Source organism: Heptranchias perlo, chromosome 16 (assembly GCF_035084215.1).
Source record: "Heptranchias perlo isolate sHepPer1 chromosome 16, sHepPer1.hap1, whole genome shotgun sequence".
In the NCBI taxonomy this organism is placed as follows: domain Eukaryota; kingdom Metazoa; phylum Chordata; class Chondrichthyes; order Hexanchiformes; family Hexanchidae; genus Heptranchias; species Heptranchias perlo.
In genome coordinates, this window is record NC_090340.1 from 56,037,637 (window position 1) to 56,053,152 (window position 15,516).

Below are 15,516 nucleotides of genomic sequence, written 5' to 3' on the forward strand. Positions count from 1 at the left end.
AACATGCCAATTGCTCACAGTACGAATGTTTGAAATCTACATTAAAGTAATAGATTATGGTCATTGCGTATCAGCCCCATTTCTGCACAAGTGGGCCTGCTCCTGGTATCTCATCCAATGCTGTCCTCGGTCCTGCTTCTTGGGGGTGGACAAGAGAGCTACGAGATGATTGGCCTGGCCCTCACAGGGTAACCTGGTGGTGACAAGCTCACCTCGTGCGGCTGAGATGAGGAGCCAGATGGGAGATTGCGGGCACGGTTCTACCACCGCATGGCTCCCCCCCCCGCAGTGTGTCGGAGAAAGGGCACAGAGCCTTTGGTCAGGGGCATCCAACTTCTCTGCTCGCCAGCTTGTAATTCTCAATCCATTAAAGTCAACGGGCAGAAAATGGCTGGTTGAGAAGTGGCGAAGCTGAAAACCCTGGCCATTATGTTGAGGTTTTTTTTGGGGGGATGAGGGTGGGGCAAATAGAATTACATAGAATTTTACAGCACAGAAACAGGCCATTCGGCCCAACTCGCCTATGCCGGTGTTTATGCTCCAGACAAGACTCCTCCCTCCCTACTTCATCCAACCCTATCAGCATATCCTTCCACTCCTTTCTCCCTCATGTACTTATCTAGCTGCCCCTTAAATGCATCTATGCTATTCGTCTCATACAAATATAGATGAAAGAAGGGGAGGATGTGGCTTTAAAGGGATGATAACATTTTAACGTCTGAGATTTTCCCAATCCAGCAGTTACTTCATTTGGATAGTCAAGTTGGAAATGTAAAAGCGCAGTGTGGCACGAGCCTGACATTCATTGTGAAGAATGATTTTTAAATTTCAGCCGCAAGCCGGTATTAGCTGCAAGCTGGAGAAAGGGAAATGTGTTCTCTCAGAGCAAAGCAGTTGTAAACCTGTCGGGATGTTATGGATGCCCAAGTGATAGAGAATCTTGCTACTATTTGCTGAATATTGAAGGAGGATAGCTAATGGTGTGCAACATATAAACCTGTTGTGACTATCATCCATCTGTCTGTGAGGGAGTGAATGGTGGCAGACCCCGGCAAATTGAATTTTTAGCAGGTTTGAATCTGACGAATGCAGCCGGAGCCCCTTCAGAAGCTATTGTCGACCATTAACTGTGGTCAGGCGAAAAATGTTTCAGCAAAAAAAAAACACAAGAGGACAATGCAGGCATTAAGCCTGTTATCCCGCTAACAGGCAGTTAACCCTTCAAAGAGATTATGTGTTAATTCCTGGTCTGTGCTGAGTTAGCAGGTTTGAACCAGAATAGTAAGTTAGGGTGTTACAATTTGCCTCAGTGCCCCTGAGCTGAGATGGGGGGGAAAAAAATCAGCCAGGATTTCCACTCCTGATCAATATCTAGTGACCCCTGCTGGAAAATACATGCAAGGTGAGAACAGGATAAGGCTCCGCTCACTGTCTAGGTACATATGATAAGAACTGGGGAGTTATCCTCGGTGTCCTGGCCAACATTTATCCCTCAACCAGCACCACTAAAACAGATTACCTGGTTATTATCACATTGCTGTTTGTGGGACCTTGCTGTGCGCAAATTGGCTGCCGCGTTTCCTACATTACAACAGTGGCTGCATTTCAAAAAGCATTCCATTAATTGTAAAGCGCATTGGGACTACCTGAGGAGGTGAAGGGCGTTGTATAAATGCAAGTCTTTCTTTCTTTCTATATGAAGATAGACCGCTTGGACAAGGTTTAAGAGGGCTGGTGGTCATTGAACTGTACCATGGCCTTCAGGAGAAGGGGAGAATCTTAAACAAAACTCAAAGAATACAACAGAATTGCTTTCTGCCTCCAAAACAAGGCAATGAGGCTGGGAGTTAACGGAGAGGTACGGGTGATATCAGAAGCCAAGGGTGTACAGCTTGGTCAATAAAGGTCCTCCGAATCCCACAATGGAATTCTAACCCTATGTTCATTCAACCGGCTTTTAGTTTTTTAATAATAAAATGTCAATATACCGTAAGTAACAGTTAAAAGTGAAATGACACTGATTGGAGACTGTGAGAAGCTATTGTATTATACGGAATAATACAAGTCACGGGAGGCTACAGTAAAGGAATTATTTTGCAATTCTGAAGCAGAATTATAGTGCAACAAATGCAATAAAAATAGGAATGTGCTGTGGATCTCTATTCTACTTTGCTCTAAATATGCCTCGATGTTCCAATGTCAAGGGAAATATTAGGAGTGAGATTTATGCTTAGACAAAAGCGGCGTGGGTTGCAAACCTATTTAAACATACGGAAGTATTTAATTTTTAAGAGCGACATGTAGCCAAATAGGTTATAAGTTTAAACCCAAATGAATGACTCTTGACAGACTTGCATATTATAGGGATGTAGATGGGAATTGGGGCTTCAAGTCAAAGGGTAACAAGAGATAATAGAGGAAGGCAAATTCAAAGCCTGCTTTATTTTAAAATTGAACAGTGAAACTGCAAGTTGGAGCCACTGAAGTGGATATAGAATTGGGGTTCTCTAACTCTGTTGACTGACTCGTTTATTCTCTGGTGAAGTTAGTTCAAGGTTAAGATAACATAGAAACATAGAAAATAGGAGCGGGAGTAGGCCATTCGGCCCTTCGAGCCTGATCCGCCATTCAATATGATCATGGCTGATTATCTCAATACCATATTCCCGCTCTCTCCCCATACCCCTTGATGCCTTTTGTGTCTAGAAATCTAGCTATCTCCTTCTTAAATATATCCAGTGACTTGGCCTCCGCAGCTTTCTGTGGTAGAGAATTCCACAGGTTCACCACTCTCTGAGTGAAGAAATTTCTCCTCATCTCAGTCCTAAATGTCCTTCCCTGTATCCTGAGACTGTGACCCCCTCGTTCTGGATCCCCCCAGCCAGGGGAAACATCCTCCCTGCATCCAGTCTGACTAGCCCTGTCAGAATTTTATATGTTTCAATGAGATCCCCTCTCAATCTTCTAAACTCGAGTGAATACAGGCCAAGTTAACCCAATCTCTCCTCATACGACAGTCCTGCCATCCCAGGAATCAGTCTGGTGAACCTTCGCTGCACTCCCTCTATGGCAAGTATATCCTTTCTTGGGTAAGGAGACCAAAACTGCACACAATACTCCAGGTGTGGTCTCACCAAGGCCCTGTATAACTACAGTAAGACATCCTTGCTCCTGTACTCAAATCCTCTTGCAATGATGGCCAATGTACCATTTGCCTTCCCAACTGCTTGCTGCACCTGGATGTTTGCTTTCAGTCATAACACAACAGAGACTAGGACATTTATATTCATTTTGTCCCATTATGCACTGTGCAAAAGCTAGTAAAATCATAGAATGTAACAGCATAGAAAGAGGCCATTCAGCCCATCAAGTCTGTGCCAGTGTTTCCTCTCCATTTGGTCCATATAGTATAATCCCACTCTCTCATTCCTGATTTATATCCATTAACATTTCCTTTTCAAGCAACTATCGAACTCCCTTTTAAAAGAAATTATGGACTCTGCTTCAATGATGGTTTGTGGCAGAGAATTCCATATTTTAACCAAGATGAGTATAATTTATTTTATAACCTCCTCTTTTGTTATCATCTTAAATTTGTACATACAACCAATTTCATCCTTGGGCTCTGTTTAGCATGCTGTATGTAGGATTCAATTGCAGACATATGGAGAGGAAACAGAATGTAAATGAGAACCTCTTCTCTTTCCCCCCTTCCCCTCCCTCTTCCCCGCCCCCCCACCTTTCCCCAATTGCAGAGGCTGTTTTGACATTTGGGTTTCAAAGGGAGTGTGTGGATGGGTTGTCGTAAAGGTAGGGATCAACTCCCTGGGTTGTTGATTTTCAGCAACTTTGATTGCTGTTTGAACGTTTGGCCTTTGCACTTCGATGGGGCTTTGTCTTTATGCACAAGTGAATATAAATGCCCTCACTGTTGTGGAGAGGGGAATTAAAATACCAAAGGTGGTCTTTAGCTCGGATTTTGTCCATCACATGACCCCATCCCAAAACGCTTTAACAGATTTGTGGAAACGGGTGAAAAATGCAGAGCTGTGTCCATGTACTATGTGCCCAGGTGGCAGTGATATGTGCACACAAGGGCAATATTAGAACTGCAAATTTTTAAACTAATGCCCTGCTTTTCCTCTTAGTAGAAAAAGGGATAATAATCATCACAGAGCTCCCATAAGAATGTGGAGAATATTTGAATTGACTTCTCCTGTAATCTCCCATAGCCAGTGTTTCCAAATTTGGTTAAACCATTATAAGAGGCACAACGTGGAGGCTCCATTTCCCACAAGGAACATAAGAACATAAGAAATTGGAGCAGGAGTAGGCCAATCGGCCCCTCGAGCCTGCTCCGCCATTCAATAAGATCATGGCTGATCTGATCCCAACCACAAATCTAAAGAACACAAGAAGTAGGAGCAGGACCCGGCCACACAGCCCCTGGGCCCTCTGCGCCACCCACAGGGCATTGACCGATCCGAACTCAGCTTCATGTCCAATTTCCTGCCCGCTCCCCATAACCCCTAATTCCCTTTACTTCTAGAAAACTGTCTATTTCTGTTTTAAATTTATTTAATGATGTAGCTTCCACAGCTTCCTGGGGCAGCAAATTCCACAGACCTACCACCCTCTGAGTGAAGAAGTTTCTCCTCATCTCAGTTTTGAAAGAACAGCCCCTTATTCTAAGATTATGCCCCCTAGTTCGGGAGAAATACTGGACAGGCCTCCCCGCCCTCTCTTTTTTCCCCACACCTTCTCTTGACCAGTAAGCGAGTAGCAAAAGTTTGGAGGCATGTTGCCTGCTTGCTCTCTTGGTCACTGGATGGCGTTGGCTGTGATGAGGGACAGGACAGTTAAAATCCCATCCAGGAATTCCTGCGGGCTGGGTTATTGGATTCAAGGCGTGCTGCTGGTGGAAGCAGTAGAAGAAATCCCAGGGACTTCACGAGGGGAGAATCCCCAAATTTACACCCTGCTTTGCTACCTCGAAGGTGCATGGGAAGGGGGACAATAGTGATCGGAAGTAAATTCTTCATCTCTGAGCAATAAAGACCAGGAAGGCCCCTAGATTTGAACCCTAGTCTGTGCAGAGTTAGTTGACTTCAGTTGGGATTGGCAAAGGGACAGTGTATTAGCTTCATTGTCCTTCAATGAGGGAAGAGAAAATCAGCCAAGGTTTCCACTCAATCACTACAGTGATCCCTACTGAGAGTGTAAGTAGAGGCTGGGTGAGACCAGGATTGAGTTCAGCTGTGACGTCCTTCACAGTTGGAAAACTTGGCGACACTGATACATCAATGACGCCAGTTCAGTGACGTACCAAAGGTCATGGAACCATGCCCAAATTTGGGAGCTAATGACTTTAGAAGAAAGGAGTAAATTGGACAAAAGTAATGACACTGCCACAGGGATTTGGGGAATGTTTGAAGTAGGAAGTTCTTCTATCCCCTTGCATAGGAAGGGGAAGAGGCAGAGCAAGTTCCACCTGGGAGGTCCAATGTATCTCCCCACCAGGTGCTGTATAGAGAGCTGGAATTGGCAGGGTAGATGCCAACCTTCTCAACCAAGGAATGATGCCTGGCCTTGAGAAATGTGAAGCGGGGGCAGGGACCACAGGAGGCTGAGCTAAAAGAGTCAAACGTTTTAGTTGGGCCCACCGTTAGTCTGGGTAATGAAGAGTTAAAAGAAACCAATTACTGAACGGTGAAACAGAGATGTTTGTGGAGAGATGTACGTTTTGCTTTCCTTAACTCTCATGGGTAAGTTCCTCTGATGTTCTGGTAGTTAAATGCACCACCACACAGACCAGGAGGTCCTGGGTTCAATCCCTGATGTAATCTGCGTTATCTGATCTTTAATTGGCCTTAGTGCCTTTGGGCTACTGATGGGGTGGGGGAGCCCAGATTCCCACCCTGATCACTACCCTGTGACCCCTGCTGAAAGTGCATGGGTGGAACTTAGGTGTAGACAGGGTCAGGCTCAGTGGTGATACCCCACATGGTCGAATTGTCTGCTAGACAGTTGCTGTTTAGGCTTGCGCACGAATGATGCTCGCCATGGTGCCAGCAGCACTCCCGTACCTCAACCAAGTGAGCATTCTTCGGGCGCAGGCCTAAACAGCAGAAGGAAAAGGGAGAAAGTTGAAGAGGGAAGTATTATAAGTTTTGGTCTTACCTGTAACTGAGCATTTGTTTAGCCTCCTTAAGGTTGTATTGTCCATTCTTTGCTGCTTCGTTGACATCATTTGCTGTGTTAAGCCTAGTGAAAACAACAGGATAATGTTGTGCCCTTTATGCTTTAATACAGATATCAGCACCAACAACAACATAAACTTGCATTTATATAGCGCCTTTAACGTAGTAAAACGTCCCAAGGCGCTTCACAGGAGCAATTATCAAACAAAATTTGTCACCGAGCCACATAAGGAGATTTTAGGACAGGTGACCAAAAGCTTGGTCAAAGAGGTAGGTTTTAAGGAGCAGCTTAAAGGAAGGGAGAGAGAGGCGGAGAGGTTTAGGGAGGGAATTCCAGAGCTTACGTCCTAGACAACCGAAGGCACGGCCGCCTATGGTGGCGCGATTAAAATCAGCGATGCGCAAGAGGCAAGAATTGGAGGAGCACAGAGATTTCAGAGGGTTGTAGGGCTGGAGGAGGTTACAGAGATAGGGAGGGGTGAGGCCATGGAGGGATTTGAAAACGAGGAAGAGAATTTTAAAATCGAGGCGTTGCCGGACCGAAAGCCAGTGTAGGTCAGCGAGCGCAGGGGTGATGGGTGAATGGGACTTGGTGAGAGTTAGGATACAAGCAGCAAAGTTTTGAATGAGCTCAAGTTTATGGAGGGTGGAAAGTGGGAGGCCGCCAGGAGAGCATTGGAATAGTCCAGTCTAGAGGTAACAAAGGCATGGATGAAGGTTTCAGCAGCAGATGAGCTGAGGCAGGGGCAGAGACGGGCGATGTTACGGAGGTGCAAGTAGGTGGTCTTGGTGATGGAGTGGATATGTGGTCGGAAGCTTATCTCAGGATCAAATTAGACGCCAAGGCTGTAAATGGTCTAGTTCAGCCTCAGACAATGGCCAGGAAGAGGGATGGAGTTAGTGGCTAGGGAACAGAGTATTTGGCCGGGACCGAAGACAATGGCTTTGGTCTTCCCAATATTTAGTTGGAGGAAATCTTTACTCATCCAGTACTGAATGTCAAACAAGCAGTGTGACAAATCAGAGACAGTGGAAAGGTCGAGGGAGGTGGTGGTGAGGTAGAGCTGGGTGTCGTCATGTGGAACCTGACGTCATGTTTTCGTATGATGTCATCAAGGGGCAGCATGTAAATGAGAGATAAGAGGGGGCCAAGGATAGGGGACTCCAGAGTGGGAAGAGAAGCCATTGCAGGTGATTCTCTGGCTACGACTGGATAGATAAGAATGGAACCAGGCAAACGCAGTCTCACCCTGCTGGACGATGGAGGAGAGGCGTTGGAGGAAGATGGTGTGGTCAACCATGTCAAAGGCTACAGACGGGTTGAGAAGGATGAAGTGGGATAGTTTACCATCATCACAGTCACATAGGATGTCATTTGTGACTTTGATGAGGGCCATTTCAGTACTGTGGCAGTATCTGTGAGGTTACTGTCATTTCATATACTCTTAATCATTCAGAATGTAGGACATTGCTTTCCAAAGTTTGCTTTTTTGTTTCTTGTGACTGCCTCATGCAGTTCCTGATTATTCCAAATAATTGGTAGCCATTTTCAGAATTTTACATGCTACATACTTTATTTTGCAATGTTGCATTTTGGCCCAAATACATCTTTGTTTTCACTTAAAAATGCTTCAGTATGTGATACAGAACTGTAAACTTTTGAAAACTGATCTCAGAGTTCATAAAGCCTTTCACCGGCAAATATGCATGTCTAATGCACACCTGCTGTGCCACAGATTGGTAGTAGGGTTGCCAACTCTCGTTGGACTTATTCCTGGAGGTTTCATCACATGACTTCCTACCGCCAACCGCCTCACAACCCACACTCCCGCCATTGGTCGCCAACATGACCATCCTTACGGCGCCCAACCTTCCCCTCCAATTGGAAGGCAACGGGCTCTTAATTACCCAATTGGATGATGCTTGACTGTCAAGTCAAACAGCCTTTTTATCCTGACTCCAATATTTTTATAATTAATAAATGTTCAAAGAAAATGAAACAAATCACACACAATGTTTTTTAATGCCCCTATGATTTTTCTCCTGGATTGCTCATAGCCGCGTCCTGAAGATTAATCTTCAATTTCTGGAGACTCCAGGACAGTCCTGGAGAGATGGCAACCCTTATTGGTAGGCCAAGATTTGAAACTCAGCTTTGCCATCCAAAAGTTTTCTTAGATGACAAGACACCAGTCTGAGCTTAGTTGTCAATCTTATCCCTGGTGCTGTGTCTGTCTAAAGGGGGTGACCTGCTCTATCATACACTGATTGATAGCTTTGGGTTCATGGCTGATATTTGTACTCCAGACTTCCCCCACCCTCAACATAGAATTACATAGAATTTACAGCACAGAAACTGGCCATTTGGCTCAACAGGTCCATGCCAGTGCTTATGCTCTACGTGAGCCCCCTCCCACCCTACTTCGTCTAACCCTATCAGCATATCCTTCTATTCCTTTCTCCCTCTTGTACTTATCTAGCTTCCCCTTAAATGCATCGATGATATTCACCTCGACTACTCCTTATGGTAGTGAGTTCCACATTCTCACCACTCTCTGGGTAAAGAGGTTTCTCCTGAATTCCTTTTTGGATTTATTAGTGATTATTTTATATTTATGACCCCTAGTTTTGGACTCCCCCACAAGTGGAAACATCTTCTCTGCATCTACTTTGTCGAATCCCTTCAGAATTTTAAAGACTTCTATTAGGTGACCTCTCATCCTTCTCTTTTCTACAGAAAAAAGCCCCAGCATGTTCAGTCTTTCCTGATAGTTTAGTTCTGGTGTCATCCTTGTAAATCTTTTTTTTGCATCTTCTCCAGTGCCTGTATATCCTTTTTATAATATGTCGACCAGAACTGTTCACGCTCGTCTGAGTGTGGCCTAAGCAAAATTCCATATAAGTTAACAAATCAGTGAGATGCCAATCCTGGGCTGTTGTTAGACGCTGAGCTGCAGGAGGGAGTGAGTGGAAATCCACAGGAATTCCACCTCAGATCACAGGTCATATCAATTCCCCTTCAAAACACTGAATGCCATGGAGATGACTATGGGATGTTGGGTGAGCAAAGTCCCAGCCCAGGTGCTGGTCATGACAGAGAAATCAACAGACAGATGTAATAAATTCTTTTAAAATAATTAAACCGCCAGCCATAAATTTGGAGTAAAACCATTTTTTGCATAAAGCACTAACCATTCTAATCTCTGTGACGTGCTTGGGATGAAGTGTTTGATTAAAGGTGAAGTTCAGATTTAAAAGAGTAGCAGAATTTTACAAAAGTCATAAGAGCAAGACTGGGCTTTTACAGAGATTCACAGCACCGCCACATGAACAGCTGTTCTGCAATGGTTATAATAGGACAGACAGGCCAATGGTTTAGAAACGTCCTTCGACATACTTGAGTAACAGTCAGGATTTGCAGACCCTTCCCTAGTTCCCTTATTTCATCCTGCCAAGTCCTGGTTGACGCAAAAAAAAATCTCTTACCCTGCAAAAGACATTTCCCCACTGCTGAGCCCCTCTTTTTTTATTTGTTCATGGGATGTGGGTGTCGCTGGCGAGGCCAGCATTTATTGCTCATCCCTAATTGTCCTTGAGAAGGTGATGGTGAGCCGCCTGCCAGATCAATTGGTAAATCACCTCATTGCTGCCTGTGTGATCTTGCTGTGCACAAAACTCTGCTGCCTGTACCTTATTGTACTTCAAAATAATTCGTTGTATATGAAATACATTGAGATGTGATAAAGCGGTATATAAATGCAAGCAAACCTTTCTGTCACGCTCCTGCTCAATCTATGTTCTCCTCTCCCAGTTGGCAACTACACGTTGATTTCTCGTGCCAATTTGCGCACAGCAAGCTCCCACAAACAGCAATGAAATAAATGACCAGATCATCTGGTTTTTTTTCGGTGTTGGTTGAGGGATAAATGTTGACCAGGACACCGGGGTGGGGGGGGGGGAGAACTCTCCTGCTCTTTTTTGAAGAGTACCATGGGATCTTTTACATCCACCTGAGAGGGGCAGATGGAGTCTCGGTTTAATGTCTCATCCGAAAGACGGCACCTCCGAAAGTGCAACGTTTCCTCAGTTCCGCACTAAAACGTCAGGCTAGATTATGTGTTCAAGTCTCTGGAAGTGGGGCTGTACTAGTGCCCTGAAGTAAAAAGATCCAACGGCATGGATCAGGACGCCTTGTTGAAAGCTAACTTGTGGTTACCTTTGAAAAATCCTCGGGCAGCTGAAGGGCGTTGAAAGGAGCTTTTACGAGTTCAGGGGTCAATCACTGGAGGTAAATTTCAAATTATTCCCCCAGGGAATCTCAAAAGACGAAAGCTTTGAGACATTTTCTGCTTTCTCCGATGATGTCTGGTGTTTCATTCTTGTATTAAACAGCCTTTGATCCACCAAGCCATTACTCCTAGATTTAGCCTGTTTTCTCTCCTACCCTTTTCACTATTGGTTTTGTCCAACATTGTGGGATTTGGCCCTTTGCCTAGGTTACTCAATTGAAAAAAAAAACATGCTTTAGACTTCAGTCATTTGGGCTTTTTTTTTAAGTCAAATGGCTGAGGTAAGGTGAAAAAATAACTCCCTCCCTATCCGGTTCTGGGAAGGTCAAGGGAAGGTCAATGATGGTAAGGAACGCCACTGCTCCCGGAGGGGGGGGGCCGCACAGCATATGGTGAAATATCACCTGGTGCCTGGAAAGTGCCAGAACACAGGTTTACAAGTCCATTTCCCCTCATAGTGACCTCTGCCGGGTCATTAAAAGTGGAAGCAAGTTGCTTCTCCAGAGAAAGGAGACCTTGAGTCAATTTAGTGGTCGATTACTAAGCAGGAGTGGCAGGCATCCAGCAACAGATCACTTCACCACCATCTCTGCCAGGGAATGATGGGTGGCATTTGGGAAACACAAAGAGAGAGGAACATAAGTGAATTCTGAAAGGAATGTGCAAAGGACAATTCTTCTGATAGCTCAGAGATGAAGCCTTTGTTTCTGAGGTACATAGACCAAAGATATAATTAGGTTCAATCCCTGGTCAGTACCAATTTAGCTGATCTCAGTCAGGGAATGCTACAATTGATTGTATTGTCCCTGGGCAAGAGATGGGAAAATTGCCCGTATCCCTAAAGCACACCCTTTTCTCTAAGTGCATGTATGTGCAGATGTCGGGTAAAGACAGGATCAGACTCAGCTGTGATGCCCTCCATAGTTGGATAGCCTCTAGCAATCAAGGTCATGGCTCACGTGTATAATGGCTGCTTGGACAAGATACGGAACCAGCACATGGGCCAGGATTCAGTGAGGGAGTCAATGCCTTTGAGACAGAGGGAAGAAAAAATTGGGGATAAAACATTAACAAGAGGCTCAGCTTTAAACCACAACAATAGGAGTCAGATCAATAGGATTCTCACTGCAGAGATCTTAAGAACATCTATTCCTGTTGGCCTCTTTTACACATCCAAATAGCAAGGTTTTCAAGCAAATAATTCCTGCCAATCATGATGAGCTACCTTGAGTATGTATCTTAATTTGGCCCAACTTTTATCCATTTTGAATTTAACTCTGTTTGCCCAGGTTAGACAGGCCTGAACTATTGCAATCCCTAACTCACTGGGAGAAAGAGTTACTTTAACAAAGGGCTGAAAAAGAGAGCAACTTCCCAGTTTCTAGGTTACATTAGTGCGTTTCTCCACCTTTAATCCTTCCCCAATTTTTTCTCTCTTCTCATGCTGATCTTTTATGGCCTGTTACCACCTCCCTACCTCACTGACTTGTTCCTTGTCTAGAGGGGTGTATTATCCTTTTTGTTGTTCATTTTTCTCTTTGTTAAGTGGTATGCTAATTTTTTCAGTGAGCACAAACCCAACTCAGATGAGTTGAAAAATAAAATAATTGGGGAACTAAGTGGCGCAGTGGGTAAGCACACTGGCAGAGATTGGAAAACTAGGTGGCACCATGGGTTGCAACCCTGGCAGAGATTGGGAAACTAGGTGGCATCATGGGTTGGCATACTGGGGGAGATTGGGAAACTAGTTGGTGCAGTGGGTTGGTGCAGTGGGGGAGATTTTCCACATCAGGAAATTACGCAACCCCAACAAGTGATTTTCTGCTCACCAGAATTGCCCAAGTGAGAAACCTCACTTACTGTTCTCTCGCCTCTCGGGTCTGAGTTTGAATCTGACACAGACCGATGCAGTGAAAGTCTTTTCTCTTACCTACAATGGTGCCAGTTGAAATGAGGTTTGAGGAGCCACAGGCTAGTTCCTGTGGGCGAGCTCTCACCACAAGTTGGCATTAAATTGGTGGTCTTGTTGACAGAGGTAGGCTGGTGCGGAGAAATGGAAAACTGGCATAGAAGGGGGTGCTGCTGAAATTAAGTAGAACATGGGCTAGATGGAGAACCCAGCACTCACGCCTTTGTCCCAACAATGTGCTGTAACCCAGGATCACCGATAAAGAATGGCCAGTTTTGGGTGATTAAAAGGGCTCATTCAGTAAATACGCTGCCTGTTGTGCAGGTTCAATTCTTTGTCTGAGCTGAGTTAGTTGACCTTAGCCAGGGTTCCCACTTCTGAATCCTGCAAAAAAAAAACTGCGTGTGCTTGAAAACACTAGGGACGAATTTCCGCAGGTCACTCCTGCTCGTTCACCATCACTTCCTGGATATCTAGGGCTCTTCCAATGAAGTTATGGCTGATGATTGGGAGAAACCCCGTGGAAATTCAACCCTTCACTGTATAAACCCACAATAGTTTAAACCCATCATCCCCGTGCTCGCTGACCTACAATAGTTCCTGGTCCGACAATACCTTGATTTTAAAATTCTCATCCTAGTGTTCAAATCCCTCCATGGCCTCACCCCCTCCCTATCTCTGTAACCTCCTCCAACCCCACAAGCCTCCAAGATCTCTGCGCTCCTCCAATTCTGGCCTCTTGCGTGTCCCCGATTTTCATCGTTCCACCATTGACGGCCGTGCCTTCAGCTGCCTAGGACTAAGCTTTGGAATTCCCTCCCTAAACCTCTCCACCTCTCTCTCCTCTTTTAAGATGCTCCTTATAACTTACCTCTTTGATCAAGCTTTTGATCACCTGTCTTATTATCTTCTTATGTTGCTCGTTGTTATATTTTGAGTGATGACGCTCTTGTGAAGCACTGTGGGATGTTTTATTATGTTAAAGACACTATGTAAATACAAATTGTTGTTGTAGTGGGCAGTCAGCACCAGTGGAACTATACCTCAGTATGAGTCAGCGTCTTCATAATAGAATAGGGAGGATGGGGGGATAATAGTGGCCGTGATAGTGAGGTTCCTTCTTTAAATCTTCATCAGCATCCATTCCACAAAACAGAAAGTTACAAATAAATATTCCGAACGTTAGCACCATTTCATTCCATTCTATTTCTGTTGCTATTTTTGGTGGAATAGATTTTGCTTAATAGTTGAGCGCTGATGGAAGTTGATGAGGTGGGATATTGGCTTGGAGGATTTACAGAGCCTGACGGTGTGAGGGGCTGAATTCACATCGGTAGAAGTGCAATCGATAACCTGGAGCTGCTTCAGCCTCTACTGCGCAGGGTAGCACGGTTCCTGCTAACCATCGGGTTCAGCTCCGACTGGTGCACATTATCAGCGCTTGCTGTTCAAATCAACAACAAAAAAAATACTCAGCAACAGAAAGGCAGGAATAGACAGTGGATGTCCAAACGGCACTGGTTTCAAGATAATTGCCAACCTCCAGTACACAATGTGGAAACTTTTTTTTACATGTACACAATGCGATTGAAGCAGAGACCATGTCAACAATTAAGAATAGGTTAGGTGGATGGTTGAAGGAAAAGGGGAATAAAGGGGTATGGGAACAGGGTGGCCACATGGGATCAGGACTACTGCTCATGTGGAGGATAAACACATTGGTTGGGCCGAATGGCCTGTTTCCATGTTGTAATTTCCATCTAATCTTTGATGACATAACTCACAATAAAATGCATTGTGCTAGGTCAGCCTGACATCATATCATCATATAGCACTGAAAGAGGCCATTCGGCCCATCGTGCCTATGCCGGCTCTTTGAAAGAGCTAGCCAATTAGCCCCACTCTCCTGCTTTTTCCTCATAGCCCTGCAAAATGTTTCCTTTTCCAGTACATACCCAATTCCCTTTTGAAAGTTACTATTGACTCTGCTTCCACCACCCTTTCAGGCAGTGCATTCCAGATCATAACAACTCGCTGCTTAAAAAAAAAATTTCCTCATCTCCCCCGCCATGAAGCATAGTGGCCATTACTCTTCTCTCCCCCCCCCCCCCCCCCACACAAGACCGAGAGAAGGTTTGGCCAGTACACTTTTCTGAAGAGAGTGGGGCTTTTGGAGTAGGTTTGATGGTTTGGTTTTTTGACACCGGATGATGAAAGCACAGTATCTCTCTGTGGGCAAACAGCGAAGGCGACTTGAATCCAAAAATCAAGCCATTGTATGGGGGCTTGTTTACAGCCTGTTTTTAACTGTGCCTGCATGTAAACAAATGACATTTTTTGCAGGGAGAATAAATGATGCTGTATTTGCCGTATTGTCCCTGGTGCCAAGCTGCTGTAGCTATTACAAGTGATTGGGTGTCTTTCAGGACAGCCTGGCTCAGACGTTAGTCCCTCAGTTACCGCTAATAGCTCTGTTCACACTGATAAATTTTACAAGTGCTCAAGTCAAACTGAGCACACTAAAGCATGATGAACTGCCAGTGGCGAAGCTGCAATCATCTCAGGTTTGGCCACAGCTCGCTAGGAAAACTTCCTCAGGCATCGATGGTCTCCCTTGTGTTGGGCAGCAGTCCCAGTCGCTAACAGCATTTGTCACACATCCCCCTTAAACTCAAGTTGTGGTCGAGACCCATCTTTCAAAGTTGGCCCCAAAAAATAAATCTTTGGTCTATTTAAACTTCTGCAGAAACGGGAACATTTTCCCTGTAAGCTCTGGAATCCCTCCCTAAACTTCTCTGCCTCTCCACCTCTCTCTCCTCCTTTAAGATGCACCTTAAAACCTACCTCTGTCACCAAACTTTTGATCACCTGTCCCAACATCTCCTGATGTGACTTGGTGTCAAATTTTATTTGATTACGCTCCTGAGAAGAGCCTTGGGATGTTTTACTGCGTTAAAGGCGCTATATAAATGCAAGTTTATGTTGTGTTGTTTCTTTTCAGTATTTTGCCCGAACCTGTCCTCTCCTATAGGTGGTGGCCCTTTGCTGGGATCGGGTTCCACAGGGGCCGGCAGGCACCTGATGCCTCAATCAAAGGAGCTGATTCCTCATGTGGGAG

The 15,516-nt window shown here is 44.9% G+C and overlaps 1 protein-coding gene across 3 annotated transcripts in view; it reads right to left on the reverse strand.

Annotated features, from left to right (window-relative positions):
* The window catches only part of LOC137333804 (transcription factor Maf-like), a 319,825-nt gene that overhangs the window by 23,870 nt on the left and 280,439 nt on the right, over positions 1 to 15,516 (reverse strand). For all 3 annotated transcript variants that reach the window (XM_067998154.1, XR_010965994.1, XM_067998155.1), the window contains one exon: positions 6,181 to 6,264. In XM_067998154.1, coding sequence (XP_067854255.1) covers positions 6,181 to 6,264 — 84 coding nt within the window. Of the gene's footprint in view, positions 1 to 6,180; positions 6,265 to 15,516 lie in introns of those variants that run through there.